Source organism: Papio anubis, chromosome 18 (assembly GCF_008728515.1).
Source record: "Papio anubis isolate 15944 chromosome 18, Panubis1.0, whole genome shotgun sequence".
NCBI lineage: Eukaryota > Metazoa > Chordata > Mammalia > Primates > Cercopithecidae > Papio > Papio anubis.
Window position 1 is genome coordinate 22,152,132 of NC_044993.1, and position 16,732 is coordinate 22,168,863.

The following is a 16,732-nucleotide window of genomic DNA, read 5'->3' on the forward strand; positions in this document are numbered from 1 at the left end:
TAGATGGCCTCCCCAGGAGGCCAGAAACAAGCGTGGAGCAGGTCTGGGGCTGCTGCCTGTGGCTACTCATTAGGAGAGGGGCTAGTGACCAGCTCCACCCCTACCCGCTCCCTCAGGGCAGAAGGGAGCAGAACATGTGAAGTGCCCAGACTCGGCTGCAGAGCCAGGGTTTAAGATGGTGAGGTAAGGGAATCTCCCTGGTGAGTGTCTCTCCTGCGGACTTGTGTCCTATGCACATTCCCTCTTTTTTTTTTTTTTGAGATGGAGTTTCACTCTTGGGCCCAGGCTGGAGTGCAATGGTGCAATCTCAGCTCACCGCAACCTCCGCCTCCTAGGTTGAAGCGATTCTCCTGCCTCAGCCTCCTGAATAGCTGGGATTACAGGCATGCGCCACCACGCCCGGCTAATTTTAAAAATATTTTTAGTTAAGACAGGGTTTCTCCATGTTGGTCAGGGTGGTCTCGAACTCCCGACTTGAGGTGATCCGCCCGCCTTGGCCTCCCAAAGTGCTGGGATAACAGGCGTGAGCCGCTGCGCATGGCACACATTCTGTTTTAATCTTCCTGCCATCCCCGAGAGAAGTTTAGCCAAGGGAACTTGGGGGCTAAGAAGTGACAGAATTGGGATCCAAGCTCGAGTCTTCTGACCCACAGTGAGTGATGGCTGGGACCCATGTGTTGGGAAGAGATGACTGGCTTGGTGATCAGTGCTCAGGCTAGCTTTTTAGGGGTTGCTTTGTTTTGTTTCGTTTTGTTTTCTGAGACAGAGTCTAACTCTTTTACCCAGCCTGGAGTGCAGTGGTGCAACTTTGGCTCACTGCAACCTCTGCCTCCCGGGTTCAAGCCATTCTCCCGCCTCAGCCTCCCAAGTAGCTGGGATTACAGGCACCCGCCACTACACTTGGCTAGTTGTTACATTTTTAGTAGAGGCGGGGTTTTACCATTTTGGCCAGGCTGGTCTTGAACGCCCGCCTTGGCCTCCCAAAGTGCTGGGATTACAGGCGTGAGTCACCGCGCCGGGCCTCAGGTTAGCTTTGTGAGGGAGATGTGTCTGGCCCCTGTGTGCTGGTCAGCTGGGCCAGGACCAGAACCTGGTGGGCAAGCACAGCTCTAGCCACTTCCAGGGTTCCAGACTAACATGCTGCTTCTGAGGAAATCTTTCCATTCAGCAGTAGGAGTGTTCTCCATTCCTCGCTGCCCTGGGACTGAGGCCTTGGATGTGCCATGGTGGATGGGAGTGGTATGGGTGGGCTGCTGGAACGGTCATGCTAGAGTCCCTGGCACCCTACAGGAGGAGTCTCCCATCTCTAGGGCACTGTCCAGGGATGGTACCTGGGAGTGCCAAGGTGATAAACCATTTCTGCAGCCACCCTGGCATTTCTGTGACTGTCTAAGTGATGATGCAGGGGGAAGTGGGTGGTGCCAGAACATCTGCACTAGCCTCCTGGGGTCTCCTGCCTGCTGGTTCAAATGTGGCTTAGTTTCTTCTTGCGTCACTGGCATCTCCTAGGTACTTGACATGGCCAGGCATAGACTTTTGTGTATGGGTGCCAGGCTGACTGCCCATCCCTTCTCTCTGGGAGTGACAAGACTTATTCTCTTTGGAGATAAAAGAATGGTTAGTTGGGTGGTCCTCTCTGCCAAAGTGTTGTCCCCATCATGTGGCCCCAGCCATCCTTCTGACCCAGAGCCAGCCAGATGTGACTCCCTGAGGGCCTGACCCAGGTAGCCATGTCCACTTGTTGTTTTTTTTTTTTTTTTTGAGGCAGATTCTTGCTCTGTCGCCTGGGCTGGAGTGTGCAGTGGCGCCATCTTAGCTCACTGCAACCTCCGCCTCCCAAGTTCAAGCAGTTCTCCTGCCTCAGCCTCCTGAGCAGCTGGGATTACAGGCATGTACCACAATGCCCGGCTACTTTTTGTATTTTTAGTAGAGAAGGGGTTTTGCCATGTTGGCCAGGCTGGTCTTGAACTGCTGACCTCTGGTGATCCACGCACCTTGGCCTCCCAAGTGCTGGGATTACAGGTGTGAGCCACCACGCCCAGCCCACTTGTTCTTTTCTGGCCCTCACATCTCAGTGCCCTCTGAGACAGCCATCTCTGGCCTCATGGTGTGGGTGACAACTCTCACTTCTAGGCACATCTCCAGCCTCTCACTAGACCCACCCAGGGAGGGGTGGCGTGTTTAGAAAGTTGCTGACTTTGGCTTCAGGACAGGAGTGGGAAAAGGGTTGTCCGGTTCTGAAGCACAAGGTGGTGGGGCTGGTGGGGCTGCTCACCCAGGCATAGTTGCTGGACTCCCCTTAATGGGAAGGGCAGCGCCCTAGGCATGGTGCTGGGTGGTTGGCTCAGGAAGGAGGAGGTAGCTTCACCATCACAAATACCTGCTTGGTGCTCCCCTGGGTGTCCCTCAGAGGAGGGGAGAAGTGTTGTCTACATGACCACAGGCCTCCACTCAGCCTCTTAGTGCCTCAGTTTCCTCTGTCCTCTGATGGGATTTATCATACCTGCCAGTGGCTTGGAGTCTTAGAATGTTTCCTACAAGTAGACATCCAGGGCCCTTTGACAACCATGCCTAGTCCCTCTCCTCTCATTTTGTAGAGAAGGGAACCAAAGTCTGAGGTCTAAGGATGAGTGACTGGCCAGGGCCTGTCATGGGAAGGACAGTGCTATGGCCAGAACCAGACAGCAGAAGCGCTTCAGCCCCACTGGCTGTCCTGGCACCCAGGGCCATAGTCTGTTTCTAACAGAGGCCAGTTTGCCTGTGTGAGGATCCTAGCCTGAGGCTGACAGCAGACTCACTGCAAAATGTGGGGCTGGGGCTAAGCCCTGGCCTTGTGGTTTCCAGTTTCTCAAGACGGCAGTGTAGTGCCAGTTTCTCTCCACTGTACAACTTCCCAAGGCCTGGGGAGCGGGTTCACAGCGGGGCGGATGACTGAATCCATCATCTCAGCTTCTTTGGGCTTCTGGTGCCTTTGTTGCATGTTTGTCCTGTCCTTTCTAGCCCTTAGCTAGCCTGAATCTTTCTCACAACGGAAAAACAGAAAACCATTGTATGTATCAGAACAACACAAGAGGAAAATCCTCCAGTGACTTCACTCAAAGTATTCTGTCCACACCACTGTTTGTTTAATGAGCATTTCCCCATCACAGTCTTTCTGCATCTGGGAAGGAGCCACAAAGTCCCTGGACCTGCCACCATCTTACCTGCCTTGTTCAGCTGCTGGCTACGTGGATGTCTAATAAGACATCTCAAGCTTAGCATTTCCAAAGGGCCTGTTCCTTCCGCCCATCTTCCTTGTCTCTTGATAAATGGTGCCACCATGTACACGTTTGCTTAGGCCAGAAACCTGGGTGCCATCCTTTTTTCCTCTCACATTAGCTGCACCCACACCTGGCGAGTCGTGCCCACTCTGCTCTGAGTTTTCCTAAGTCTCGCTCAACTTCAGCCCCACTGGCTGCTTTTCTGTTTCTCAGACATGCTGAGTTCATACCCTTTACCCCGAAGGTTTTTCCTTCTGTTTCTCTTGTCCAGCAGACCTCTGCTCAGGAGTTACCCTCTCAGCAGGAACTCAATTGACTGCCCCATTCCAATCAGTCCTCATCTCCCCCCCCCACGCTGCTAGCCCATCATCTGACTTTGCATTTTCTTTTCTTTTATAGATAGAGTCTTTGTTGCCCAGGCTGGAGTGCACTAGCATGATTATAGCTCACTGCCACTTCAAACTCCTGGGTTCAAGAGATCCTCCCTCCTCAGCAGTACTACAGGTGCACACCACAGCGCCTGGCTAATTTTTTTATTTTTTTTATTTTTTGTAGAGATGGGGTGTCGCCATGTTGTCCAGGATAGTCTCGAACTCCTGGGCTCAAGCGATCCCCTTTCCTTGGCCTCCCAAAGTGCTGGGGTTGCAGGCATGAGCTGCTGCACACAGCCTTTTTTTTTTTTTCTTTTAGGATGAGATATCTCTCTGTTGCCCAGGCTAGAGTGCAGTGGCATGATCCAGTCTTCCCAACTTAGCCTCCTGTGTAGCTGGGACCACAAGTACGCACCGCCACACCCAGCTAGTTTTTGTAATTTTTTGTCGATATGGGGGGTCTCACCATGTTTCCCAGGCTGGTCTTGAACACCTGCACTGAAGCAGTCCTCCTGCCTTGGCCTCCCAAAATGCTGGGATCATAGGCATGAGCCGCTGCACCCAGCCCAGCCTTGTTTTCTTTAGAGCACACTTGATCTACCAGGTGTTTCTTGTTTTCCTGTTTGTTTACTTACATTTTCCCTGTCTTTATTCCTTTCACACTTCCTACTCCCACTTTGCAAACTCCCTGGGGCAGGCCTTTGTTAGTTATTTGGTGGCGAGCAGATAGTGCTTGTCCTTTCCAGAGGATGTGAAGGCAACACGGTGGCCATAAACCGTGCTGCTGCAGCAGCCAGTGATACTAAATGAGGTATGCCACATTCTGTTTTTAACTTCAGACTGCCTTTTGCACACGTACTTTGTGTGTGTGTGTGTGTGTATACATACATGTATATATGGTATATACCTTATATACACACACAGACACTGTGTCTGGAAAAAAATATTGGTAGCTTCAGTTGAAGATACATTACAGCTCTGTAATGGCAGACCCCTGACCAGAATAGGTTCAGATTTCCTGTTGCTACTGTAACAATGGTGGCTTGAAATAATCATTTTACAGTTCTGGAGAACAGAAATTCTAAAGTCCAGGTGTTGGCAGGGCTGAGTTCTCTCTGGAGGCCCTAGGGGAGAATTCATTCCTTGCCTTTTCTAGCTTCTGGCGGCCTCCTGTGTTCCTTGACTCATGGCCTCTTCTTGCATCTTCAAAGCCAGCAGTGAGGCATCTTCCATTTCATAAAGACCCCTGTGATTGCATTGGCCCACCTGATAATCCACTGTCATCCCCTACTTCAAGGGCTTTAACTTAATCATTCTGCAACATCTTTTTTACTATGAAAGGTGACATAGTCACAGGTTCTGGGGATTAGACCGTGGACATCTTTGGGGTGGGGGTCTTATCTGGCCTATAACAGGTACTGTGTATTTTTGCCCTCTGGGAAAATCTATAAAAATTGATAAATCATTTGGGAGTTGGAAAAGCAGAAAACTTATCTCTTTTTTGGCCAAACTGAGGTGATGGTGAATCCTGAATTGACTCTAATTTTTTTTTTAAATTGAGCTCTTTGGTTTTTTTAAATTTAAAATCCATATTTATAGCCAGAGTTAAAAATTTTTTAATTTTCTTTTTTTTTTTTTCTTTTTGAGATGGAGTGAAGTGGCACGATTTCAGCTCACTGCAACCTCCGCCTCCCAGGTTCAAGCGATTCTCCTGCCTCAGCCTCCTGAGTAGCTGGGATTACAGGAGCGGTGCTAGCATGCCCAGCTAATTTTTGTATTTTCAGTAGAGATGGGGTTTTTCCATGTTGGCCAGGCTGGTCTCAAACACCTGACCTCAGGTGATCTGCCCACCTCAGCCTCCCAAAGTACTGGGATTATAGGTGTGAGCCACTGAGCCTGGCCCCCTTTTTTTTTTTTTTTTTTTGAGACAACGTCTTGCTCTGTTGCCCAGGCTGGAGTGCATTGGCACAATCTCAGGTCACTCCAACCTCCGCCTCCCCGGTTCAAGTGATTCTCATGCTTCAGCCTCCCAAGTAGCTGGGACTATAGGCATGTGCTACCACACCCAGCTAACTTTTGTATTTTTTTTTTTTTTTTTTTTTTTTTTTTTAGAGGCGGGGGTTTGCGCTTTGTTTACCCAGGCTGGAGTGCAGTGGCGCGATCTCAGCTCACTGCAAGCCTGTAGTCCCAGCTACTCGGAGGCTGAGGCAGGAGAATGGCTGGGACTACAGGCGCCCGCCACCACGCCCGGCTAGTTTTTTGTATTTTTAGTAGAGACGGGGTTTCACCATGTTAGCCAGGATGGTCTCGATCTCCTGACCTCGTGATCCGCCCGCCTCGGCCTCCCAAAGTGCTGGGATTACAGGCTTGAGCCACCGCGCCCGGCCTTAACTTTTGTATTTTTAAGTAGAGACGGGATTTCACCATGTTGGCCAGGCTGGTTTCAAACTCCTGGCCACAAGTGATCCGCCCACCTCGTCCTCTCAAAGTGCTGGGATTACAGGCAAAATCTAAAAATTCTGTGCTCGTTTTGTCAAAATAGTTATATAGTTTATTTTTAAAGAAAATTATTTAAAATACTTATTTTAATTTTAGGTCTTTGAAAATTTAAGCATCTGTTGTTTTCATAGTGGTTATTGAACTCCCATACACTGAAACAAAAATATCTCCCAAATATCCTTGAGTCGCTCACTAAGTAGGTTCTTCCTGATGATTTCATGAGCTTTCATAAATCAAATGACCAAATTATTGTTAGGTTTTATAGGATATCTACTGTTCTAACCTGAGAAAGTGAAAAAAGGAAAGCTTCTAGCTTATGTCTTGGACCTCCTGGACAGTAAAATTTGCATAAAAATCTGTCATACAGGACCATCCTTGTGTGAGAAAGAGGCAGGCTGACAGCTGGGGCTGGTCACTGGTGGTACATGAACACACATATGTGCATGTGCACACACTTGTACCACCTGTCAGACTCCTGACATGCTGGGCACTGGAGGAATTGTCCTGAGATCATTTGGCCCCGTACCAAGGAGCTCATGATCTTGGGGGAAGGGACATGACAGTCGCGGGAACAGTGACTGGTGATTGAAGTGGTTCAGTAGGCACCAGGCAATGGACCAGGGATATGGGCTGTGTGCAAGGGGAGGACCAAAGGATGTTATGGAAGACTCCAGGAGGCAGAAATTTGAACTGGATCATGATGCCCTGGCAAGAGGGGAGGACAGAGTGGATACCACTAGTTCTTGGGCATAGTTCTAAGAGGACCCAGAGGAGCAGCAGGCAACCTTCCTGAAAGACTATTTGGGGAGGGTGGAATGGGCAGTGGCTTTGCTGGATGGTGTGCTCCCATGGCCACATAAGCAGTGGATTTGACTTTAGGGGGCTGTGCAGGTCAGGGAGCATTGAAGAGAGCCCCGTCCTACCTTCTGGCATCCCAGACCCCTGGCAACATCTGTTGTGCTCTGCCAAACACACAGGGTTATGGTTGCTCTCCTAACAGTTGCCACATTGTTGTCAGTTACTGCCTTGCAGTGGGAAATCCCTGTGCTCTATCTGAGGGATGAGGGGCAGAGGGAGGAGGAGGGCTTCTGTGGCTGCTGTAGCCCATGGTTGTGGATCCTGTCAGGGCAAGCTGGTGGGCATACCTGGGGCCACCACAGTCTGAGCCAGACCTGGAGGCATGATTATCACTTTGCTCCTCACTGCTGTCCAGCTGGCCGCCCTCATCTATAGCCTGCTATAGACCAGGGGAACAGCTGCCGCCATCAGGAGCCATGGTGCCTCCCGAGTTGATGCCTGAGAAAAGGCCTTGACTGTGATGGCCTCATGAGCCTGCCTCTTGGTGGGGAATGGGCATTGTTCGCCAGAAGAGCTATTTCTCTGAGGTCAAATGATTTGCATACCCACTAGCAACAGAAAGGCCTCTCCCACTGCTGGGCCTGGTGAGCTTAGGAGCTGAGTTGATTCTCAGAGCAGCAATGTGTGCCCTGAGCCAGGCAGTTCCAATGTCTTTGGGGAATTCAGAAAGTGAGAATAGAGTCTGGATCCAGGTAGAGGCTTTGGCCCTTCTAAAGCCAGTCTCAAGCAGTTCTCACACTGGTTTCCTGGTGATGCAGTGGGGAGATGCAGGAGGGACCAGCAGGACTGAGGTCCTCCACCAGTCTCCGAGAGCCCTTCAGTCTTGGCCTGTTTCCCACTGTGGGTGCTGGAGAATCTTTGTTTAAATAGAGGCTTCCTGGGTGAAAAGACATGAAAGCTGAGGGTACACTAGGCTTGGGACGGGTGCTGTGACCAAGGGGACAACTTCCCTTGTGCTCGCTGATTCAAATGCTGAGTTTAGGCTCCAGGGTTTGGGCTGTGTCACCTCTCCAGTCACACTCTCTGCCTCCCTTGTCAGCCCTTGGCCCTGTTATCCTTCTTTTCTCACCCCCACACCTTTGCTTGCTGCCTGCCCACACCCTGTGCCTTGCCCGTCCACGTACACACATGTACTGTGAATGTTTGAGCTTTGCCCTGCTTTCTAGCTACTCAGATCCTCTACTCAGAGGAGAGCCTCTACCCACGCCACTTGGGAGGGGAGGGATGTGCTTAAGCGTGTTCATATGGTGTGCTGTTCAGGCCCCAAGGATAAAGCAGGCAGACAGTGGGGAAGCTACCTGGAGGGGTGCCTGGGGAGTAGACCTGCCTGTCAGCCCATCAGCTCCCTAGCCTGTGCAGGTCCTGGGCTTGTCATGGCTCTATGGGTTACATTTCTCCTCTTTAGCCAGGCAGTCGAGCTCCTCTGCAGCTCCACCGCTCCTGCCCCACCTGTTCTCATGCTTTTGCCTGCACATCCTCCTCCCTTTTTCACTTCCCTCTCCCCTTGCATAAAACCGTGGTGCAGAGGTGGGAGGATCGCTTGAGGCCAGGAGTTTGAGACCAGCCTGGGCAACATAGAAAGACCCTATCTGTACAAATAATAGTAATATATATATTTTTTGCCTTCCTGAGTACCATGCACGTTTTTTTTTTAGACAGAATTTCGCTCTTGTTGCCCAGGCTGGAGTGCAGTGGCATGATGTCGGCTCACTGCAACCTCCACCTTCCCAGATTCAAGCTATTCTCCTGCCTTAGCCTCCCGAGTAGTTGGGATTGCAGGCACCCGCCACCATACCCGGCTAATTTTTTTTGTATTTTTTTACAGACAGGGTTTCACCATATTGGCTAGGTTGGCTTCAAACTCCTGGGCCCAAGCAATCCTCCTGCCTCAGCCTCCCAAAGTGCTGGGATTATAAGCAGGAGCCACTGCGCCCGGCCAGAATAATTAATATTGTTAAGCTATCTATTCTCTCCAAATTGATCTAGAGAGTGAACACAGTCCCAATCACGATCACAGCCCACCTTTGAAAGACATTTTTTTTTTTTTTTTTTGAGATGGAGTCTTGCTCTGTGCCCCAGGCTGGAGTGCATTCACGCCATTCTCCTGCCTCAGCCTCCCGAGTAGCTGGGACTACAGGCGCCCGCCACCACGCTCGGCTAATTTTCTTGTATTTTTAGTAGAGACGGGGTTTCACCGTGTTAGCCAGGATGGTCTCAATCTCCTGACCTCCTGATCCGCCTGCCTCGGCCTCCCAAAGTGCTGGGATTACAGGCTTGAGCCACAGCTTTAACCTGAAAGGCATTATTAAGAAAGTGAGGGCGAGGCCCTTGTTGGCTCCTAGCAATCAGCACTTTGGGAGGCCGAACCAGCCCGGATCCGCGAGGTCAGGAGATGAGACCATCCTGGCTAACGGTGAAACCCGTCTCTACTAAATACAAAAAAATTCGCCGAAGCGTGGTGAGCTTATAGTCCCAGCTACTTTCGGGAGGCTGGGCAGGAGAATGCGTGAACCCGGGGAGGCGGAGCTTGCGGTGAGCGAATCGTGCCACTGCACTCCAGCCTGGAGGCAACACAGTGACTCGATCTCAAAAAAAAAAAAAAAAAAGTGAGGGCTGGGGCAGTGGCTCATGCCTGTAATCCCAACCCTTTGGGAGGTGGGACCATCTGGCTAACTACGGTGAAACCCGTCTCTACTAAAATACAAAAGCAGGTAGCCAGGCATGGTGGCGGGCGCCTGTAGTCCCAGCTACTTGGGAGACTGAGGTGGGAGAAGGTGTGAACCCAGGAGGCAGAGCTTGCAGTGAGTCGAGATCACGCCACTGCATTCCAGACTGGGCGATAGAGCGAGACTCCGTCTTAAAAAAAAAGTAAAGAAAAATAAAAGAAAATGAGACTGGATGGCCATGGCTCATGCCTGTAATCCCAACACTTTGGGAGGCCAAGGCACGTGGATCATTTGAGGTCAGGAGTTCGAAACCAGCCTGGCCAACACGGCGAAACCCTGTCTCTACTAAAAATACAAAAATTAGCCTGGTGGTAGTGGCGTGTGCCTGTAATCCCAGCTACTCAGGAGTCTGAGGCAGGAGAATCCCTTGAGCCTGGGAGGCGGAGGTTGTGGTGAGCTGAGATTGGGCTACTGCATTCCAGTCTAGAAGAGAGAGTGAGACCCTTTCTCACCCCCCCCAAAAAAAAAATGATGATAAGCCACAGACTGGAAGAAATACTCACAGAACATAAAAGGACTTGTATCTAAAATATATCAACCTTTACAGTGCAATACAATAAAGAAGTGCAATACAATAAACAATCCAATAAAAAAATGAGTTAAAAATTTGAATAGACAGTTGAATAGTTTTCCAACAAATAGATGGCAAATGAGTACATTAAAAGATACTCAATATATTTTGTCATAGGGAAAATGTATATTAAAACCACAGTGATATCAAAACCACTATAGGCCGGGCGCGGTGGCTCAAGCCTGTAATCCCAGCACTTTGGGAGGCCGAGACGGGCGAATCACGAGGTCAGGAGCTCGAGACCATCCTGGCTAACATGGTGAAACCCCGTCTCTACTAAAAAATACAAAAAACTAGCCAGGCGAGGTGGTGGGCGCCTGTAGTCCCAGCTACTCGGGAGGCTGAGGCAGGAGAATGGCGTAAACCCGGGAGGCGGAGCTTGCAGTGAGCTGAGATCTGGCCACTGCACTCCAGCCTGGACGACAGCCAGACTCCGTCTCAAAAACAAAATAAAATAAAATTAAAATGAAACCACTATATATACACTAAAAGGCCAAAATTTTAAAAAACTGAGAATAGTAAATACTGAAGAAGATATGGAACTCATACATTGCTGGTTGGAAAGCAAAATAGCACAGCCACTTTGGAAAACAGTTTGACAGTTTCTTATCAAATTAAACATACACTTATCTTATAACCCAGCAATACCACTTGTAAGTATTTATCCAAGAGAAATGAAAACATATGTCTGTGCAAATACCTTAAAGCAAATATTTGTTGGCTTTATTCATAATAGCTAAAAATTATAACAACTCAAGTGTCATCAACTGGTGTATAAACAGACAGAAAAACTGGGGTGTATCCATAACATGGAGTACTACTCAGCAATAAAAAGGGATGGAACACTGCTTCTCCTAACAACATGGATGGATTGCAGATGCATTGTGCTAAGTGTAAGAAGCCAGGCGCCGGGCGCGGTGGCTCAAGCCTGTAATCCCAGCACTTTGGGAGGCGGAGACGGGCGGATCACAAGGTCAGGAGATCGAGACCATCCTGGCTAACCCGGTGAAACCCCGTCTCTACTAAAAAATACAAAAAACTAGCCAGGCGAGGTGGCGGGCGCCTGTAGTCCCAGCTACTCGGGAGGCTGAGGCAGGAGAATGGCGTAAACCCGGGAGGCGGAGCTTGCAGTGAGCTGCGATCCGGCCACTGCACTCCAGCCTGGGCGACAGAGCAAGACTCCGTCTCAAAAAAAAAAAAAAAAAAAAAAAAAAAAAAAAAAGAAGCCAGGCAAGACACCTCATGTTCTATGATTCCATTTATGTGAAATTCTGGAAAAGGCAAAACCATAGGAACACATCAGATCAGTGTTGCCAGGGACTGGGGATAGATGGAATAAATTGACTCCCAAGAGGCCTGAGGGAACTTTTCTTGGGGAGATAGGGTCTCACTTTGTTGCCCAGGCTGGAGTACACTGGCATGATCATAGCTCACTGCAGCCTTGAACTCCTGGGCTTAAATAATCCTCCCACCTCAGCCTCCTGAGTACCTGGGACTACAGGCAGGCACCACCACACCTGGCTAATTTATTATTATTATTATTTTTGAGACAGAGTCTTGCTCTATTGCCCAGGCTGGAGTGCAGTGGCACGATCTCAGCTCACCACAACCTCTGCCTCCTGGGTTCAAGCGATTCTCCTGCCTCAGCCTCCCAAGTAGCTGGGATTATAGGCGTGCCCCACCACGCCCGACTAATTTTGTATTTTTAGTAGAGACGGGGTTTCTCCATGTTGGTCAGGCTGGTCTTGAACTCCCGACCTCAGGTGATCCACCCGCCACGGCCTCCCAAAGTGTAGGGATTACAGGTGTGAGCCACTGCCCCTGGACTATTTTTAAAATTTTTTATAGAGATGAGGTCCCACTATGTTGTCCCAGGCTGATCTTGACCTCCTGACCTCAAGTGATCCTCCCGCCTTAGCCTCCCAAAGTGTTAGGATTACAAGCATGAGCCACCAAGCTCAGCTTTAGTGATGGAAATGTTCTGTGTCTTGATTGTGGTGGTGGTAATTCAACTGTATACATTTGTTAAAACTCATTTGAATTGTACAGTTTAAAAGAGAGAATTGGCCGGGCATGGTGGCTCAAGCCTGTAATCCCAGCACTTTGGGAGGCCGAGACGGGTGGATCACGAGGTCAGGAGATAGAGACCATCCTGGCTAATATGGTGAAACCCCATCTCTACTAAAAAATACAAAAAACTAGCTGGGCAAGGTGGCGGGCGCCTGTAGTCCCAGCTACACAGGAGGCTGAGGCAGGAGAATGGCGTGAACCCGGGAGGCGGAGCTTGCAGTGAGCTGAGATCCGGCCACTGCACTCCAGCCCGGGTGACAGAGCAAGACTCCGTCTCAAAAATAAGTAAATAAATAAAAGGGAGAATTGGCTGGGTATGGTGGCTCATGTCTGTAATCTTAGCACTTTGGGATGCCGAGACTGGAGGATCACCTGAGGTCAGGAGTTTGAGACTAGCCTGGCCAACATGTTGAAACACCGTCTCTACTAAAAATACAAAAATTAGCTGGGCACCTGTAATCCCAGTTACTCCAGAGGCCGAGGCAAGAGAATCCATTGAAACTGGGAGGCGGAGGTTGCAGTGAGCCAAGATCACACTACGGCACTCCAGCCTGGGCGACAGAGTGAGACTCCATCTCAAAACAAACAAACAAAAAACCATTTTTAACAACCTGCCAGGTACACTTCCAAGGTCACTTCCAGCTCTCGCTCCTTCACAAGGCTTCCCCTGACCACCTCCTTGTTGTGCCACCCTCTCATGTGTTCTTTCCGGGTCACTGATCCTGTTAACCACAGTATGGGATCATTCCTCTGTGGGGCTGCATCAGCTACTTGGGCGGTCACCTGCTGGACTCACAGCCAGACTCTGTCTACTGGTGGCTCTGTTAGAAGCCAAGAGTGCTGACAGAGGTGGGGCAGGCTGAGGAGAGGCTGAGAGACCTGGGTGGGCTTCTGTGACTGTCTTGTTCCTCCCTCAAGTACCTACTCAGTTATTGCTGCTCTCTTCCCCCACAGGTTGGGACAAACATTCCTATGGTTACCATGGTGATGATGGGCATTCCTTCTGCTCCTCGGGGACTGGCCAGCCCTATGGTCCCACATTCACCACAGGAGACGTGATCGGCTGCTGCGTCAACCTCATCAATGGCACCTGCTTCTACACCAAGAATGGCCACAGCCTTGGTGTGTGCATGAGGGACCTTGGAGGCTCTGCTCTGTGGAGCCACTTTGGTTGGTGAGAGGCTCAGGGGCAAGTGCTCAAGGCAGTGTCGCCTCTGCTGAGCTCTGGGGTACCGCACCATTTCCAGGCATTGGAGCCCTTTCAGGTGAATAGAGGGTAGCAGGGGCACGCCTTTGTTCATCCAGCCGGTCAGCTGCATTTATCCAGCCCGGGGAGGATGCTGAGAGTGCAGTAGTATCCTGGTCGTGATCTTGGCTTTGGTGGCACTTGATGGAGCAAGGTTTGGCATCTGATGAGAAGTTTGGGGAACCCTCGCATAGGTTGTGTGGTGGTGGTTTTCGTGCCTGTGACTTGGCCCAGACTTTGGTGCTGGTTGCTGTGGAGCAGCAGTGAGGGTGGCACTAGTCCAGGAGGTAAACAGGCTGGAGTCAGATAGGGCCAGACCTCTGGTCTGTTCTTGGTGAATGGGCAGCAGCTGGGGCAGTTACATTGAAAAAGGCTTCTGGTGAAACCATGAAGGATGGACCAGAGTAAAGACCAGGGGAAGAGGCAGATAGCCTGAGGTAAGGCAGTAGTGATGAATACAGGACAAAGGCCCAGGTGTGGCCTTGCAGGGCTTGGTGACAGATGGGGTACACTTGCAAGAAGGCAAGGTGGGAAAATGGCTGGATTGGTATTGCTGTTAACCAGGAGAAGAAACCCAGGAGAAATTGCAATCAGTGGAAGAGGATGGGGCCTGTGGGATCCCTGGAAGGAGCATTCCTGTACGTGCGTAGACATTTAGGATTAGGGCTTGAGAGGAAGAGACTTTGGCTATTCTGATGCCTTGCCTACTGGGTGCTAACTGGTATTTGACCACATTGGCCCTGAGGTGGTGACTAACTGCCTGGTCTGCCTGCCTGGGTTTGCAGAGGTCTCCAGTCTACACACCCTAGTTCTCCAGAATGGAATGGTATAGTGAGGAGAGGACTGGCAGAACTCTACCAGCCCAGTTGCCAGCAGCTCTGCCAGGAAAGGGAGTGGGCATTTTACTTGGAACCCAACTCCTAGAAGTCCCATTTCCCTTGGCTTGAGGGTCAGTAAAAAGGTGGCTGCAACTCTCCACATCCCCTCTATGACTTCTCCAGGAGATGACCGCAGCTAGAATCAGGGCACCTGAGTGGGAATTGGATTGCTGATGGCTGGGGCTGCATGCCTAGGAGCCAGCATTCCTCAATAGGGCAACTGGATGCCCCAGCTAAGAGTTGGCAGGAAAGCCTTGGTAGCTAGGCAGCCGAGAACATAGCACAGACACTACTGAGCTGACCTAGGTGCACATCAGAGAAACCCTCCTCTGAAATTGATGACCACCTGGCTGCAGTTGCTAGTGACCAGCTGGTGAGGAGCTAGCGGGTAGAGGGTGGGCCAGGGCCTCAAGACAGCTCTTCACTCTCCACTCGGCACTCTGACTCCAGCTATTTCTTGGTTCTGGGTTCTGCTATCAAAGTCCCAGGGGCCACTATTGTGGGCTCTCACCCTATATGCAAGCCCCCCTTCACCCACCCCCTTGTATAGCTGCCTTCCTCACATCCCTCTAGCTTGTCCACATTTTGCTCATGGATGGGGGCAGACTCTGCTGTTCCCTCTGTACCTGCATCTGTCTCCTCCAGGCCCTTCATGTGCACCAGGACCACCAAAGGGCCATGAGCTCTTTGTCAGTCAAGTCCCAAGGTCCCATAGAGAGCAGATGGCCACTTTAATGTCACCTCAAACCCTTCGGCTGTTTTTAGAAACCCATCTCCTTAGTGGATGCTTTTTATAGACCCCCATCCAAGACCTCACACATCTTGTAATTAAACTTCATCTAGTAGTATTTTGACTTTTTTTCCAGCCTGTCAACACCTTCTGTGTTCTTACTTGTTCTATCTCAAATATTTGATATCCTTTTCAGTCTTGTATTAATCTAAAATTTGTTGTTTGTGTTTATGTTTTCATGAAGATGTTGTTAAAAAATATAGAAAGAAGAGAAGGTTAAGATTTGAGCCCTTCAGTGTACAGTTGAGCTTGTCCTGGGAGACATCAGCCATTTAAGAATAATTAAGTTGGCCGGGCACAGTGGCTCACGCCTGTAATCCCAGCACTTTGGGAGGCCAAGGCGGGTGGATCACAAGGTCAGGAGATCGAGACCATCCTGACTAACATGGTGAAACCCGTCTCTACTAAAAATACAAAAAATTAGTCGGGTGCGGTGGCAGGCACCTGTGGTCCCAGCTACTCGGGAGGCTGAGGCAGGAGAATGGCGTGGGCCCGGGAGGCGGAGCTTGCAGTGAGCCGAGATCGCGCCACTGCACTCCAGCCTGGGCAACAGAGCAAGACTCCATCTCAAAAAAAAAAAAAAAAGGAATAACTAAGTTGGTCAAGTGCAGTGGCTTACGCCTGTATTCCCAGCACTTTGAAAGGCCGAGGTGGGCAGATGGCTTGAGCCCAGGAATTCAAGATGAGTCTGGGCAAGTGGTGAGATCCGGTCCCTAGTAAAAAAAAAAAAATCAGTTCCTGAAGCTCATATTTTTCCATTTTTTCCACATGGATATTATTGAAACCTTACTGAAAATGGGATATGGCCTGTCCCCTGCATTTTTAGATCACAAAATGTAATGGGAAAGCAGTGAAGTTGGAGTGACAGAATGCGTGGTGAATCTTCTACTGTCCCTGTTTCCTTTTCCCAAGCCATCCTATCAATAATGTGCTTCAGAATCGAACCCTTCCCCATTTTACAGCAGCGAAATGATGTCTCCTGCCTCTGGCCTCCCTGCTCCTTTCCTCTGTCAACAGCCCTTGCCCTATGTATTATTGGTCAGTTATCTGCGTAATTGTTAGTCATATGCCATCTCTCTTGCTGGAATCTGAGGGCCAGGCTCTGCAGCTGTTTCTTTAGTCTTGTGACAGCAAATACTTGGTAGAAGGATGAAGGAATGAGTGAACGGAGATACGGACTGATGTCTCATTTGCAAGGGGTCCATGTGCTCACAGAGTCATTTCCACACAGCTCTGTGCTTTCCCACAAGGTCTTTATGTTCTCAGCCTCAGAGGTCCCTGACCTATGTCTGTTTGACTCAGGGTACTCCTTATCAGCAAGTTTGGCTATCCTATTTGCATTCTGGATCTTTGCCTGAACCTTCTTCCCGTGGGCCAACTCAGATCTTGCCATCAAAGTGACGTTGCAGGCTGGAGGAGCAGTGTTGCCCTTGTCTAGTGCAGTAGTGGGTGGAGTAGCGTCT

At 50.1% G+C, this 16,732-nt stretch overlaps 1 protein-coding gene across 4 annotated transcripts in view; it reads left to right on the forward strand.

Moving 5' to 3' along the window:
* RANBP10 (RAN binding protein 10) overlaps positions 1–16,732 on the forward strand; it is an 87,652-nt gene that overhangs the window by 53,276 nt on the left and 17,644 nt on the right. For 3 of the 4 annotated variants that reach the window (XM_021932366.2, XM_009196714.4, XM_031657921.1), the window contains one exon: positions 13,310–13,477. In XM_021932366.2, coding sequence (XP_021788058.1) covers positions 13,310–13,477 — 168 coding nt within the window. Of the gene's footprint in view, positions 1–13,309; positions 13,621–16,732 lie in introns of all 4 variants that reach the window. The other variant, XM_009196717.4, reaches the window with a different exon arrangement.